General features: G+C 41.4%; 1 protein-coding gene across 4 annotated transcripts in view; it reads left to right on the forward strand.

The window, feature by feature from the left end:
* The first annotated feature begins 218 nt into the window (after window positions 1–218).
* The window catches only part of LOC146973022 (echinoderm microtubule-associated protein-like 6), an 88,444-nt gene continuing 71,254 nt past the window's right edge, over window positions 219–17,408 (forward strand). For 2 of the 4 annotated variants that reach the window (XM_085799246.1, XM_085799245.1), the window contains exon 1: window positions 220–653. In XM_085799246.1, the coding sequence (XP_085655372.1) occupies window positions 457–653 (197 nt within the window). In that variant the 5' untranslated portion in view covers window positions 220–456. Of the gene's footprint in view, window positions 654–17,408 lie in introns of all 4 variants that reach the window. The other 2 variants (XM_085799244.1, XM_085799247.1) reach the window with 2 other exon arrangements.

Genomic DNA, 17,408 nt, shown 5'->3' on the forward strand with positions numbered 1-17,408 from the left:
TGTTATTACTGTTATTAAAGTGTGGTTTCAGTTTAGAGATATTCTATAACAGGAGATGTAATAATGATAAAGTTATTTTATTATTGAAGCTGCAGCAATATTATATATTGATTAATCAGATGGAGAATAAAGATTTATTTAAAGAGATTAAGAAGCAGAAGAATAAAGATTTTACAATGAAATGAGAATAAAAAACTCCATCAATAATAATAACAATAACAATTTAAAAATGATCAGAAAGAATCGATCATCAGTTGATTTATAGATCAAACAAACACTGAATTAATCGATCAGTGTCAGTGGACTGATAATAGATCAGCTGATCTGGTCTGGAGGATTTTGAACCAACGGGAGTGAAGCAGATCCAAGACCAGGACCAGAACCAGGACCAGAACCAGGACCAGGACCAGGACCAGGACCAGGACCAGGACCAGGACCAGGACCAGATGAGTGAGCATGTCGGACCGGAGCGCCCCGGGCTGCCGGCTCAGACTGGACTGGGTCTACGGGTACCGGGGCCACCAGTGCAGGAATAACCTGTACTACACGGCCGGGAAGGAGCTGGTCTACTTCGTGGCCGGAGTGGGCGTGGTCTACAACACCAGAGAGCACAGCCAGAGGTTCTACCGGGGACACAACGATGACATCATCAGGTAAGACAGCACCAGCAGAGTACCTGTAGCTATGTGACAGAGTCAGTCCAGTTTACAGCGCCACCTACAGTCAGCAGTGTTCATTACATCCAAGTAATGGAGTTAAATAACAAGTACTGGTTCTTCCTCTGAGGATCAGGACAGGTCATTTTGATATTTCTCACGTCCAACTATGTGTATTTGTCCGGAGAGGTCAAAGGTCACCACCATTTTTTTTCCAAACCTTCATGAGTTAGCTTCAATTGCATAAAACTAATTCATCTGAAAAAGGTAGATGTTTGTATTAAAGCTCCTTCAGAATAAAGGTAGATGTTTGTATTAAAGCTCCTTCAGAATAAAGGTAGATGTTTGTATTAAAGCTCCTTCAAATAGCAAGATACCTCTCTAACTGAGGGGAACCCCACAGTATGCTGGAATGTCTTAACTGTCCACTTATTTATTTATTTATGTATGTATTTATTATTTTTCATTCATGTGTATTATTAAGCTTTCTGGGCCCAAAAGGTTTTTTTGTTTTGTTTTGTTTTTTTTGTCTTGTCTTTAGCACTGTCATACATAATTTGTGATGTTGTCAAGGAATGTTTGTGTTTCTCTTTAATAAAAATAAAGTTCAAAAAAAAAAAAAAAGCTCCTTCAAAATAAAGGTAGACGTTTGCGTTAAAGCTCCTTCAAATTAAAGGTAGATGTTTGCGTTAAAGCTCCTTCAAAATAAAGGTATATGTCTGTGTTAAAGCTCCTTCAAAATAAAGGTAGATGTTTATATTAAAGCTCCTTCAAAATAAAGGTAGATGTTTGTGTTAAAGCTCCTTCAAAATAAAGGTTGATGTATGTATTAAAGCTCCATACAGTATAAAGGTAGATGTCCTTGTGTAGTGTTTGTGTGCATTGCTATTGTGTGTGTCATTTTGTGATGTCACAACAGTGGTACAGTTTAAATGCATTTCTTAGACTTTAAGCTGATATTTTCCACAAAAATCTAAACAAAAGAAGATAAATTGGGGGGTAGGCCTACCTATGATATATTTATTGATGTTCCAACATCATCAAACATTAAACTGGTGCAGCAGAGATCAGGTGAGAACGAGAGGAGAAATCACAGCTCTGATCAACTCAGCGGGACTTGTCGGCTGTGTCACAGATCATCACAGTGATATAATTACAGCCTCTGGCTTTTTTCTTTTCTGTGGATTTGTTGTGACAAACGTCTCAAACACAGACGAGCCGTGTTTCCACAAAAGCCTCATGCAGAATCATGGAGAGAGAAACAAAAACAAGAAACTCCCATTAAAGCCTCTGAGCGCCGTTTATGGAGCTACAGGAGCTAATTAAACATTTAACTCAGAGTGAAACCAGTTCACAAACAAACACCCAGAAACCTCTGATCTGGATTATCTTGACAGTTGTATAATAAAATCTGCTCTGCTCCTGGTTTTGGTTTTGATCTGGTTTAGGTGGAAACATTGTGAAGCATTCAGCAGCTTAAAGATCCAGATGTTTCTGTCAGAGCTAAAAGAGAAAAATGTTTTCTACTCATCTGCAGCTGCAGGTGTTTAAGAGCTCAAGAAAACACATAAACAGGAAAAAAATAACACAAATTCAAATTGGCCCATTGCCATGATCCCTATAGTCGTAGCAGTAGGTTTGTTACCTTTAATTGTCGGTGGGATTTCTTGGTTTCCCTCATCAAACTCATCAAATACACAATCCAACAACTCCACAACGCTCTGGTGGACAAGTTGTGACCTGCACATTCACCACGCTATGAGATAATAACACAACGTTACCAGACAGAGTTGTTTTAGAGGGAAATATATCCATAAATATATGCAAAACCGCTGATGCGTGTTGCCTTCAGGGACAGTTTTTCATCAAGCAGTCTCTGTATTTCCCTCTAAAACAACTCTGTCTGGTAACGTTGTGTTATTATCTCATAGCGTGGTGAATGTGCAGCTCACAACTTGTCCACCAGAGCGTTGTGGAGTTGTTGGATTGTGTATTTGATGAGTTTGATGAGTTAGAAACCAAGAAATCCCATGAGCCTCCGTAGCCTAGCTCTGAGCAGCTCACGGCTCTGCTCCGCCGTTCTATAAATAGCTTGCACTGACAATTAAAGGTAACAAACCTACTGCTATGACTATAGGGATTATGGCAATGGGCCAATTTGCCGAAATGTTGAACTATCCATTTAACCACAGACCTAATTTGAGGTATTTTAGCAAAATTTCATTCAAAAAATGTATTGAAACACTTGTGTTGTGTTGTGTTGTGTTGTGTTGTGTTGTGTTGTGTTGTGTTGTGTTGTGTTGTGTTGTCACATGTATTGAGCCCTCTGGGACACCGTAGGTTCAACTTTAATCATTGTTTGTTCTGTGTTTTTGCTTTCAACTGGTGGTCAGTGAATGCAACACCACCGCTCTGGTCCAAGCTGTTGTGTTGCATTCAGGGTAACAAACAAACAGCCTCTTGTCAGACTGTGATCTGTGTGTGTCTGTGGGTAATGATGACACACACACATACACACACACAGTGATGCATTCAGGGACCATTTTTTTCTTGTATTTCTAATGCTCAGATAAAACCATTAGCAACATTAATTCCCTTCATTTCCCTGCTGGAAGTGAGTGGAGGCGGATAACTGGTTCTGGTGGCTCAGGGTTTGAAGTCATTAGTCCTGAGTGATGCTGAGGCTGCAGCTGCACACACACACACACACACACACACACACACCTCGGTGATATAAGAGGGCGTATTTAATTCAACGCCAAGTTGTTGTTACAGATGAGTTAGTTGTTGATTTTACATTTTAAGAGGCGGAGGAGGAGGAGGAGGAGGAGGAGGAGGAGGAGGAGGAGGGATTTTCTCTGGGAGCAAATTGTGAGCGAGTAGAAGAGGAAGATGATTCAGCGAGGTCATCCATTCATCCCAACATGGACAAACACACACACACACACACACACACACACCTGGCGTATTCACCGACACTAAACAGGCTATGAGTCATCGGAGCAGCAGGCGTGTTTGGACAGTTTCTACAGCCGGCCAGTCAGCTGCAGCCTGCAGAGCTCTGTGTGTGTGTGTGTGTGTGTGTGTGTGTGTGTGTGTGTGTGTCACACTAATTGAAAAGCTGGATGCTGCCTCAGCTGGTTGTGCTTTCTGATAGGAGTGTTACATTTGTGTTTGAGCCAAATGAGCCCTCACAGCTGACTGCAGGTTCACAGCTGTGTGTGTGTGTGTGCGTGCGCGGTTGGTGTGCGTGTGTGTGTTAAATTATTGTTTCTGCAGAGTCTTTGATTAATGTCCTGGAAAGCAGCAGATACAATGTGTTGGTTATTGAGTTTAAAGCTGGTCTGAACTGTGAGGGAGAATCATTCCTTTAACCTGACGTTACCTGAACGTCTCACCTCACCTGTCTTTGGTTCACTAGAGGTTAACTGACACTGTATGACGTAAACGTTGTCAGCACCAGCAGCATTTTGTTTCATTTCCATTATTTTCTCAGCCCTCTGAGTTTCTGAATGAAACTGTGTAGATGGATGTTAGGTAGTTTCAAAACTCGAAGAAGAAAAAAGGGTGAAGTCCACACACTGTTAAAGCTCCTCAAGTGTTTATTATAGGCTAGGGATCAACGTTTCAATCGCATAGATCTTCGTCAGGATGAGCCTTAAGTTATGCTGCATTCGAGACGACTCTGAAATCTGAATCCCCCAGTTTAAAACTCTGATTTCCTACTTCAAAGCGTTCAAGATGCACCACGCCAGAATAACCAAAAACATAGTGGACCGGGACAAACTTTGCATTCAAAGTGCTTCACGTAGCTAAGACATTCAAACATTACAAAGGACACCTTTTAAAACAATGAAACAGTATATGCAAAAAGGGGCTGCCGCTTCACCCGGCTGGTTCTTTGCTAAGGTGCTGGAGGCATCAAAAGTGTCCAAACTGAAGAAAGAGATCTCCGCACACTTAGATCTATGCAATCTCACTTTATTAAAAGCTATTGCTTTTGGTCTCAAACGACCTTCATCAGATGTATGCTCTGCTCTCTGCTTTTAATAAAGTGAGATTGCATAGATCTAAGTGTGCAGAGATCTTTTTCTTCAGTTAAAACAATGAAACAGATCATTTAAAATCTAAGAGAAATACCAACATGAATTTATTGTGTTCCACAACATCAGTAGGTGAAAGGGATAGTAGCATTTTTTAAAAGTGGGGTTGTATGATCTACAAATAGCCCCTAAGTACTTTAATTGCAGTAGAAGACTCTCTACACTCCTCCCGTTAGCAACGCCAGCCCATAATAGCCCTGCCCAGAGATTTACAACATACATTGTTGTGAATGGACCCAAAGAAACGGCCTATTTTTGCGGCCTAAAAGAGGTTTTACCTGAAAAAAAAAATACACAGTTCCATTGTTCGCTATAATATAATTTTTTCCAGCCCTTCAAAGTGCAGGAAAAACACAGTTTTTATTTGGACCTAACCAACTCACGTATCCCTAGGCCCAGGGTTAGCGCCCGCTGATCAGCAGTTGGTTAGCTCCAAATAAAAACTGTGTTTTTCCTGCACTTTGAAGGGCTGGAAAAAATTATATTGTAGTGAACAATGGAACTGTGTATTTTTTTTTCAGGTAAAACCTCTTTTAGGCCGTGAAAATAGGCCGTTTCTTTGGGTCTGTTCACAACACTGTATGTTGTAAATCTCTGGGCAGGGCTATTATGGGCTGGCGTTGCTAACGGGAGGAGTGCAGAGAGTCTTCTACTGCAATTAAAGTACTTAGGGGCTATTTGTAGATCATACAACCCCACTTTTAAAAAATGCTACTATCCCTTTAATCTGTAACTGTAAGTAAATATTGTATATTTCATAACGTTTTAATGTATTTTGGCATTAAAGCAGAAGTAAGTGATATTTTTGTGTTAATATAAGTCTTAAATAGTTCTATCTTCCGACAGCAATCACTTACATAGAGTGTTTGGTCTGAATCACGGGTCTGTCAGTCACTCTGCTCTGCTCTGAGCCGAAGAGAAAACATTTATCGTATCCTACAGTTTTTATCCAATGAGGAGAGAGAACGGCATGCAGGGCTGTGTGTGCAGCCAAGGAACGCCGTGAATGTGGCGACGTAGGGACGAGGACTGTTATGGTGCGTTCAAGGAAACTCGTATTTTTCCGACCGTGAAGTGGTACCAGTTCGATCTGGTACGAGTTCACGGGTCAGAAGTTACGAGTGGCCGTTATAGTGACTTTCACAGGTAAAACAGGTCGGAAAAACACGAGTGGGTTGCCTGGAACGCTACAAAGTCGTAAGTTGTGACTTGAAGCTGTAATTTACGATTTCAAAAGCCTGCCTGGAACGCAGCATTAGCGAAAACGACCGGACCACTTACTTCTGCTTTAATAAAAATGCATTTAATTGATGTTTTACCATTGACGGTGTGCACATTGTTGTGTGACGTCACAACAATCTGCACCCGAAAAAGTGTAAATTATTGTGACAAAGTGAGATAAAATGCCACCTCGTGTCGGAGAAAAAAATCTACCTCAACTTCTTCGAGAATCAGTTGTCTGATGTCACACAACAATCCCATGCAGAACCACACCGTCAATGGGGAAACATCGATTAATTGCATTTTTAATGACAAAATACAATCTTAATTGTTTTTGTGCTCTTTGTAATGTTGTATGTCTTAGCTACATGAATCACTTTGAATGTAAAGTTCCAACATGTTTTTGGTTATTCTAGTGTGGTGTGTCTCGAATGCTTTGAAGACGAAATAAAAGATTCAGAGTTCAGAGTTGCCTTGAACGCAGCATCAAGTCACATTGATGTTTGCTACATTGAAAGCTGGAAAGTACATCTAAGTAGTAAGTTCAGTTGTGCATCAGATTGCAAACTACTTCATTCTTCTGCTCAACTACATTCATCTGACAACTTTAGTCAGAGAAGAAAGAAACAGTAAAAATCATCCCACTTCAGTTCACCCCGATTGTCATTAACTCTTTGGCTCTGAGCGCTCGTTAAACCAACATGAAGCCGTCCCTGGTGGCGGCCATCTTTCAAACATGCATCTGTTGTCAGTAATGAAGCCACAGATTGAGGGCAGATCTGGGAACAGCAGTATTATTTGGGTTAGCGCTGGCTGCAGGAAATGTCACTGTCAGTGGGCCCAGTCTGATGCATCGGCCTGTTCATCACCACTGGCACCAGAGCCGCTGCAGTTACAGTGGAAACCTGCCAACGCACCATTACACTGTAATGGATGGAGACGAGTTCTGGGCTCAGCTCAGGATGGAGAAGCTTAAAAAAAAAAAAAAAAAACCTCCTCCACCGGTCCGAGCAGATTTAAATGTGTTGCAGTCGTTTATTTCTATGACGTCTGTCACAGATTTGTCCCCAGACATCAGACTCAAACTGTATTTAACTGTGATCGGGTTCTGCAGCTGGTGAGACATTTATTTCAAATATGATGTCACCAAATATAAAGACTATAACAAGATCGGCTCTTTAAATATTATCTGAGAATATCTCAACATGAATTTATGAAAATATAAACTGTCCTGTCGAGAAACGAAGCCCAGGCAGAAGCTTATTGTGTCATGGGAAATAGCCTAAAACAACAGACGAGCTAACTCTGAACTTTTGCTGCATTCAAGTGGTGTCGGAAGATCCGAGTTCCCGAGTTGGCAAGTCCGACTTCCTTGTGTTTATGTGCTGTAAAGTCGTAGTGTGGGAAAAACATGGATGCAAACCCTAACCCTATACAAGGAAGATGAGTTGTATTTTAATGCTCAGAGCATATAAACAACAGGTTGATGATTGTTCACAGGAGCAAAGGAAACAGATCAGGTGTTGGCTTAAAAGTATGGTGTTAGGTGCGAGGGTTTCCAACCATCCCTTGAAAAACTGAATCGTCCTGTATTTAGAAACAAAACACCTCCCGTATTGAGCTGAAAAGGGACGTGCTTCGTCCCGTATATTGTCCCACTATCATACAACAACAGACAACCAGTTTCTAGTCAGTCTGATTTAGCGTGTGTAAGTGTGTGTGTGTTTATAAACATGTTAACAAGCTCCAGTTGGATTGTTTATGAACCTTAACGAGCTCTGGCCTGAGGCTCAGATGTTACCACGGCAACTTGAGGTGGTTGCCAATGACAATAGGGGCCCCCCAGGCTGAGGCAGACAGAAACGTTGAGAAAAAGAGTGATTTTCTGCCTCTGCACTGGTCTCACATTTGGGCTTATTCTGACAAAACGGTAACTCCTATCAGAAAAAAACACATGCCGTGAGCGTCACAAGGACTTCCTGAACCATTTGGTGTGATTTTGGTGTTTCTACAGTAAATATTTTGGAGACACTTGCGAGTTTAAAACAGGGGTCCGTTCTGCTTCTCTCAGAAAATCTTTGTATTGGAGTCAATGAGGAGCAGAGACAGATGTGGCCGCACTCAGAGGCTGACAATTCAAATTCTGTAAGTCTGTAAGATATTTTGAGCACATTGTGAGAGACAGAACGAGTTTGTCTACAAATTTGGGGAAAATCATGTGTGTAGAGTGTAAATTGTGGCCGGGAGGAGTGTGGTCTTCCACTCTGACCATCAACAAGTGGATGGAAACATGGCTACTGTCAACACTTTGTTCTCTATTCACTTCAAAATAAAACGTGTTTACTTACTATTAACATGTTTGACCACAAAGATAAACCAGGTCCTGACAGATACATTGAACAGTGTGTGTGTGTGTGTGTGTGTGTGTGTGTGTGTGTGTGTGTGTGTGTGTGTGTGTGTTTGTGTGTGTCTGACTTGAGCGAAGCCGTTGTCATGGAAACAGCAGCTGCTTTATTCTTTGACTTCCTGTGGAGTTTTGTGTTTTCTGTCAAGTTTGGCGTCTGCTGCACTGCGACTGCTCTTCATCCTCATCCTCATCCTCCTCCTCCTCCTCTTCGTCTCTCACCAACTGTAGTCGACTGAGGTGTAATTACATTTAGTCGGTCACTTCCACTGAGAGTTAAAAACAACAGGCTCTGGATCAGCAGCCAGAAGTGAGGAGGTCAAAGGTCACAGCAGAGAGAGTGTTAAAAAAAAGAAAAGAAAAGAAACTGCTTTCAGTCTTTTACTGCCAGATCTCACTCAGCAGAAATAACTGAGTCTGTGGAAACACTTTTAATGAAGCTACAGAGTCAGTCATCAGTAATAAATCAACACAATGAAATGTTGCATCAACACAAACCTGTCAAACTATAAAAGGATTAGAGATAAATTATATTAAATGATAGTGTTACTTAAAAGCCAAAGCAACACTCTTTTCTTTATTTAAGAAGAATAAAAAAAATGTTTTTCACAAATATAGATAGACCTAATAATAACAGGACAAATAATCTTAAAAAACAACAACAGTTTTTGCTTGTTATTTTGACATTTCTGAAATGTTTACTTTGGTTTTTTTTTTTAATTTTACTGGTTAAATCCAGTTGAGGTTATACAGGTCTGTGATTTAACACTAATATGAGGATTTTAAGGACAATCAGAGAAAAGTGAAATTACTACATAGGAAAACAGAAAAATAGCGTCTGTTACATCACATCATTTAATCGTCTTATGTTTGTTTTTGATTCATAAATTTGTGTTTAGTTTTGAAGAAAATTTAAATAATGGGAAATCTTAACAAACTTCACAATGTCTCTTAATATAAACATTGAAACTATTGGAATTATTAATTATTAAGCAGCAGATTGTCTCAGTAGTCTGTGATTTACAGTTCACAGGGTCAAATATATGTAATGTGAATGTTAGACGTTAATAAGACAGTTAGTTTTACTGTATGTTGATTTTAAAACTGTGATGGTAGCATTTCTGAGTCTAAAAATCTCCTCGTCTCCTCAGTCGCTGCATTAAATCCATGTAGAGTTTTTTTTTTTTTCTTCTGAAAGCAGAGAGATCGTCTTTTTCTTTCTCAGCTCTTTGATGGCCGCCACCTCCCGGGGGCCGAGCAGCCTTTATGTGTCGCTGCTGAAAAGCTGCTGCTGTTGTTGTTATCTGTGAGCAGCTCACACACTACACTTCACTGCACATACACACTTCAGCTTCCTGCAGTTCAGACCTGGACCTGGACCTGGTTTATCAGTGTTTTCATGTGAATCCACTTCATGGCAGTGGGGGTCAAAGGTCAGCAGCGGGTCATCGAATCCAAATCCAGAACTGAATCAGATTATCGAATCCAAATCCTCTTAAATCCACTTAAACGTCCAGGTCTGGGTTCAGATGACGACGATGCTCCGTCGTCGTCGTCGTTGAAGACGAGGAAACAAACAAGAAACAGCGTCTGACGTCGTTGAGTCGAGCTAACGCTGCGCTAACACTTCCTGTTTCTGTATTCACTTCAAAATAAAAGGTGTTTATCTTAGTAACATGTTGGAAGCTGAGCTGCAGGGATAGATACACACTGAGCAGTCTGTGTGTGTGTAGTAATGCCACCAAAAAATGCAATCCTCTGTTTTGTCTTGTAAACACTAAATAAATCCTGTTTTCTGTCTCTGAATGAAACACACACTCACGCACACACACACACACACACACACTCTGTCTCCTATTGGATGAACTGTGACTGAAGGATCTGGTTCAGTTCATCAGGACAGACTCTCAGACTCTCAGACTCTGTCTCTTTCTGTCGTCCTCTGTTTCTCCTCTCTCTCCTCTCCTGTCCCACTTCCTGTCGATCGCCTGAAGGCAGAACCTGCCCAACACACACATGCACACACACATGCACACGCACACACACACATGCACACACACACACACACACACACACACACACACACACACACACACACACACACAGAGCGAAACCAGAGGACCTCATTATGTTTGCTGTGTAGTTTTCATGGTGTTTCTGCTCGACTGCACAAAATAAACCAGTCGGAGAGAAAGAGAGGTTTTTTATTTTTATCATCAGTAAAATTATTTCTTAACTTCAGTTTTGACATTTTAGATTTCAGAGATAAACAAATATTTGTTTATTTCTCAGTTTTAGCTCCGTGTTTGGTCTCCACACCACTTCCTGTGTACGGTGGCCCCGAGAGCTCAAAACCAAAACACAAGCTCAGGAAACATCTTGATCGGTTTGAGGCGTTTCCTGGCCGCATCAATTAATCATTACACTGCGGATTCAGTTGTTGTTCAGTGACTTTTGATTTTTTTTTCAAGATAAAAGCTGTTGAAAGTGTTGAAGTATGAACGTGCAAATGTGTCGTATGGTGAAGTGGGTTGGACTCGAACCTGTTTCATTGGGCTCTTCCTTATTGTTACTAAGAAATATTGTTTATTAAGATGATTTAAAGCCTTGTTCGTCCTCATGCAGCTAAATGTTGAGTTCCTTCCTGTCACATCTCCAGAGAAATACAATGATCTCCCAGTACACACACACACACACACACACACACACACACACACACACACACACACACACTGTTTGTTTGTGTTTCCAGCAGCAGAGAGTTGACGCACGGATCACCTGAGAGACACAAAGCAATACAAACACAGGGACACACACAATAGCAACGCATACGCACACACTACACAAAGAGACATCTACCTTTATACTGTATGGAGCTTTAATACATACCTTTATTTTGAAGGAGCTTTAACACGAACATCTACCTTTATTTTGAAGGAGCTTTAATACAAAAATCTACCTTTATTTTGAAGGAGCTTTAACACAAACATCTACCTTTATTTTGAAGGAGGTTTAATACAAACATCTTCCTTTACTTTGAAGGAGCTTTAATACAAACATCTACCTTTATTTTGAAGGAGGTTTAATACAAACATCTACCTTTATACTGTATGGAACTTCAATAAACATTTACCTTTATTCTGAAGGAGCTTTAACACAAACATCTACCTTTATTTTGAAGGAGCTTTGATACAAACATCCATGGGCGTCGCACCCGTGGGGGATGGGGGTGTTTCGACACCCCCACTTTTATAGCAAAATAATTTCATCCCCCCCACATTTTCCAATGGTAAACCCGTGTGCCCACCCCTCGCTGTGCACCAGCATACAAAAATGGAGCGCACCTTAGCCTCAGCCTCCCCGCTGCATGAAAAGGCAGTGGTCGAATTGAACGGGCATTCACCCAATCACAGACCGCTGTCCGCGGGCCGGCCGCCGGCCCGGGAAATTTGAGGTCACAGAGACGGACTTTGGTTATGTGCCAGTCGGAGCTTCTGTCACTCACCGGTGACTGGAAGTGAACAATAGTCGAGAAAGAAGGAGGAGGCAGAGATGCTAAAAAGGAAGAGGCATCTTTTTCAACTCAAGTTCTACCGGTGAGTGAGTGCAGAGGAAACCGGCTCTACGCCCCCTCAAATCAACACTCTGTCAGCGGAGGTAAAAAAAAAAAATGCTCTCATTGCTTTGGGCAGTGATCAGCTCCGGTGACCGCGGCGCTGACTGTTTATCCCCGTATTAATTAAAACCAGACGCGGCCTGACACACGGTGCTGAAGCACGGACCAGCGCGGTCCAACTTTTAATTCTCGGTCCAGACTCCGAACCCGCGCGTCTGATTGGGTTGGTTGGACACGTCACTCGCTCTGGTCGAACCTCACCGCTGAGAACATGTGTGTGCGCGCGCCTGTTTGTTTGTGTGCTCTCTGTGAGAGAGAGAGAATCAACACATTACCCCCCACACACACACACACACACACACACACACACACACTCTCTTACACTCTCTTTGAGAGCAGACAGGAAAGACAGCAGTGTTTTTCAACCTTGGGATCAGGACCCCATGCCTTAAATGTCTAGTAATTGAAAAAAAGAAATTACTGATAAAAATATTTTTTAAACTAATTATCATATATATATATATATATATATATATATATATATATATATATATAAAAAATATGATTAAAAAATATGATTAAAAACACCACACACAATCCTAAACAACTGTAAGAGAGAGAGAGATTTTTTGAAGTAGCCTAATGATAGTTCATTTGTTTATATTCTGTCTGTTCAGCAGGTGGTGGTGGGATTCATAATGGATTAGAATTAGAAGTGTATCTCAAAAAAACTGGATTTTTACACCTATTTTGAATTTTACTCGAACACAAATACAAATAGAAATACTCCCCCCCCCTCAACAAATACAAATTCCGGATGCTTTGCACACCCCTAATTGCTAGTATTAGTGCATACTACTAAAATATTGATCGCATATAAGACCCAAATTACACGTTAAATAATAGGCCTACTGATAGCAATATACAGCACTTAAACGCAATTTTTACTTGCTTGGCTGGTAAATTATCCACCTGGCTGGTAAAAAAATTCACTTATCAGCCTGAAAAAGTTAGTTTTGGACCCTGATTGGAAGCTTACTCTTTTGGCGATCTAAGGTGGGCTCAGGTCAATTATATCTTTTCGAGAGAGTTTTCAATCCAGCCATGAAGTGCAGAGTTTTTTTCAGGAACGTCGTAGCATAGGTAAATCCACCGTGATAACTCCGGGATAGTGATTAAAAATTGCATTTTGTGATTAAAATTGAAATTCAATTTCCGTTCTTTGGAACACCCCCACGTTTAAAATCACTGCTCCACCCCTGCAAACATCTACCTTTATTTTGAAGGAACTTTAATACAAACATCTACCTTTATTTTGAAGGAGCTTTAATACAGGAGCTTTATACTGTTTGGAGCTTTAATACATTTTGTTTTCTGTTAACATTTCAAATTAACATCTGCAGCAATAAATTATAAATGTGTTTAACAGTTAATGAGTTACTTTGTAGTTTAAACTACAAACACAGCTCCGGGTTTGTGTAAAAACTTGAATGATTGTGTCTTTAGATACAAAAAGAAACTGCAGGATGATGAAGATGTGGTGGCGTTTGAACGTCTCTTCAGCCGCGGCCTCGTTCTGCTGTGATATAAATCGAGAGTAGACGTTACTGCTGGTTGAGGGAGTGTTTGATTTCATGCATCCGTTCACACAGAGCAGAGAGGCTGTCAGTGTGACCTGCAGCCTCATCATCATCATCATCATCATCAACCATCATCAACCACCACAAAACAAAACCAACCAGTTCTGCCTGAACCGCTAACACAGCGCTAAGGCTAACCAGCAGGGACACCCGGGGCATGGTGTGTGTGTGTGTGTGTGTGTGTGTGTGTGTGTGTCTTCTGAAGCGTAGCGTAGCTCATTTCCCTCTCACCAGGGGAACACGCTACGCTAACTGGCTGCACTGATGAAGCGGGGCGTTAGCTACTGTTGTTGTTGTTGTTAGCGCCGTTAGCGGCTGAGCTCAGTGATGTGTTCATGGCAGCAGCAGAGCGACGCTGCCGGGCCGGCTGTCGTCTCAGGCTGAGCTCAACTTCACTTTAGCAGCTACTGTACTAGCGTCTAGCGGTGAGTGTGAGAGTGAAACAGAAAACAAATCTGTGTGTTCGTATCTTTGACTTTTTCACCTTTTTCTTTCTGGAGAAGCCAAAGTTTACTGGTGGAGAAGTTTCTCATCACTTTCTCTAATTTTACACCTAAAAGAAAAAAGTATTTTGCTTCACTTTGTGTCAGTTGTCAGAAAACAACTTCATCAGTTTGACAATAGAGAGCCTAAGCGGAAGCAGGAAGTAACGTCGCCATGGGACCTCAACTCGGAAAAAGTCTCCATGTGAGTGAACGGGAGTCAAAGTTTTATTTCGTGATCCGATTGAATTGTGTCATGAGAAAAAAATATGACCTTAACCAACTTAAAACATCACATTTCATCCCGAGAAATCAGCAGTTTATCGTAAAACGGCAACGGAAGAATGTATTTAGTGTGAAGACGCTCTACGGACTACAGATCTGGTGTTCCACAAAAAAAACGTCAGGGAAAGGGCGCCATGTGGTGACGTCACCTACGCCACCGGTAGTCTTTCTGGTTACGGACTATTCGGAATTTTATTCTACAATAGTTTTACAACAAACTGCTGATTTTTCTTCATGAAACGTGATGTTTTAAACAGGTAGAGGTCATATTTTTTTTCTCATGACACAATTCAATCAGATTAGAAATAAAACTTTGACTCCCGTTCCAAAATGGAGACTTTTTCCGAGTTGAGGTCCCATGGTGACGTTAGGCTACTTCCTGCTTCCACTTAGGCTCTCTATTAACTCCCAACACAACAGGAAGTGTTTCCAGGGAACATAGTAAAGTGACGGACTAAAGGCTAAAGGCTAATGCTAAGCTAACAGTCCATGTGATCAATACCATGTGAATCATGTGATACCGACATTGTAATAAACCAAACAAACTCAGCTTATTGTCAAACCCACTAACAGGAAGCTGTCTGCACAACTTCTAAAGTCAAGAAGAAAAACAACTAAAGGCCCCAGACCGGTCCCTCACTTTATCGTGTCCCCAGACCGGTCCCTTTTCCCTCTCTAATCCCGTTCCTGCTCCTCTGCAGCAGACTTTGCGGTTAAAAAGCTCGGAGACAAACTCAGACTTTCTCACTTTCTCTGCTCAGATCCGTCTCCCTCCGAGTCGACTTCCTGCTGCTCTGACTTAATGAGAGCGGCCGAGGCCCAGAAGATGTTGCACTTGAACACAAACTTGGACAGTTGTCAGTTTTACAAAACACTTGGAGGATGAGGAGCAGCTGGTTGGTCATGTCTGGTTAACTTCACAGAGCTGCGGTGCCTCGCGTTGCCAAGGCACTTAACTCCAGTCTCTCTGACAAGTGAGAATTCAAAGATGAAGACGAAGAAGAACACAACAAAAACTCAAAATCTTACCAAGTCTCTGGATATTCTCATTCATCCAGGTCATCGTTCTTTTCTGGGCAAATTGAATCGTAGGCAACTGGACTTGTATTTGTCTGGGAAGACGTTTCGCCTCTTATCCAAGGGGCTTCATCAGTTCCTACGCAAAAAAATCTTACCAAGAATATTTGTCTTATTTCTAGTCAAAACAATCTCATTATACTTAAAATAAGACTCATCACATTGAAAAGTAGCTTGTTTTTAGACACTTTTTCTTTTACTTATTTCAAGCATATTCACTTGAAATAAGTAGAAAAATCTGATAAGTTTTACTTTCTGATTACAAGCACAAAAAACAGCTTGTTTGTCCTCGTCAGCCACCGTAGCTGGAGGCTGGAAGCTTCATCTGTAGTTTCAGTCTGTGTTTGCACTGCAAAAATTCAAATATCTTACCAAGAATATTTGTCTTATTTCTAGTCAAAATTTAATTTCTAGTCAAAACAAATCTCATTCTACTTAAAATAAGACTCATCACATTAAAAAGTAGCTTGTTTTTAGACCCTTTTCACTCCTTTCAAGCAGATTTGCACTTGAAATAAGTAGAAAAATCTGATAGTGGAGCAAGTTTTTCTTTCTTATTACAAGCACAAAGAACTTGCTTTCACTGGCAGATTTTCCTACTTATTTCGAGTGAAAATTTGTTTGAAACAAGTGAAAATGATCTGAAACAAGTTGATTTTTAGGTGATGAGTCTCATTTTAAATGAAAAGAGATTACGGTAGTTTTGACTAGAAATGAGACATTTTGACAAGAAATAAGACAAATATTCTTGGAAAGATTTTCAGTTTTTGCAGTGGAGAAGAAGACGAAGAAGAAGCAGCAGATTCCTGGAAGCCAGATCCTCGCTGCTCTTCATCAGACAGGGTTGGTTAATGGCGGCGAGCGAGCGGCACGTACAGGCCTGGTGGCTCTGTGTTCACAGCTCAGTGGTCTTCATTAAGAAGATGACTAAGAAATTATCTGCCCAGCTTCCCACCGCCAATCTGCCCCGCAGCCGTGAGTGTTCCCACGATCTGCTGGCACTCGAACACACCGAAGCACACACAGATTTTACTCAATCGCACACAAACGCCTCGGGCTGTTATGTCACTCTTCAGTGCAATTCTGAAAGGTCTGGAAACTGGATTTAAGCTACTTATTGTGAAGAGGCAGAGAGAGAGAGGGAGAGACTGAACTCCTTATCGTGGCTTTAAAAGAAGAGAAAATGTCGACTTTATTTTAGGAAAATGTTCTTCCTCCTGCGGCGGTTATTAGGCCTCTTATCCGCTTCCCTCTGGAGGCTGCAGATTTCCCTGCAGCAGCTCTTTCTTCCAGGGGGTAATTGTGAAAAGAAATATTTTCCTTTTTCCGCAGCAGCTTCCATTGAGGATTTCTTCCCCGCTGCCAGAAAAAGACGACTATTTCCCGTTGAATGGGTTTTTGTTTCGCGGCTCGATTACACGACTGAACAGCTCGCTGCATCGTTTCCCCTTAAAGCCACGAGTCCGAGTCACGGCAGCTGAAACCAAAACCAGAAGCCGGACGGACGCTGCTCATATGGACCAGAGAGGAACAGTGTGTGTGAAGAAAACACACTGATTCGACTACAAACACAAAACACAGAGACGGAGTCAAGAAAAACAGAAACATCGAGTCCTCAGACCAGAGGGCTTTCAAATTAAAGATATAGTTCAACATTTTGGCAAATTCCCCCATTGCCATAATCCCTATAGTCATAGCAGTAGGTTCGTTACCTTTAATTGTCGGTGCAAGCTGTTTTTAGAACGGCGGAGCAGAGCCGTGAGCTACGGTTACGGAGGCTCATGGGATTTCTTGGTTTCCCTCATCAAACTCATCAAATACACAATCCAACAACTCCACAACGCTCTGGTGGACAAGTTGTGACCTGCACATTCACCACGCTATGAGATAATAACACAACGTTACCACACAGAGTTGTTTTGGA

Source organism: Trachurus japonicus, chromosome 15, assembly GCF_045865225.1.
Source record: "Trachurus japonicus isolate A0001 chromosome 15, Traja_1.0".
Taxonomy (NCBI): domain Eukaryota; kingdom Metazoa; phylum Chordata; class Actinopteri; order Carangiformes; family Carangidae; genus Trachurus; species Trachurus japonicus.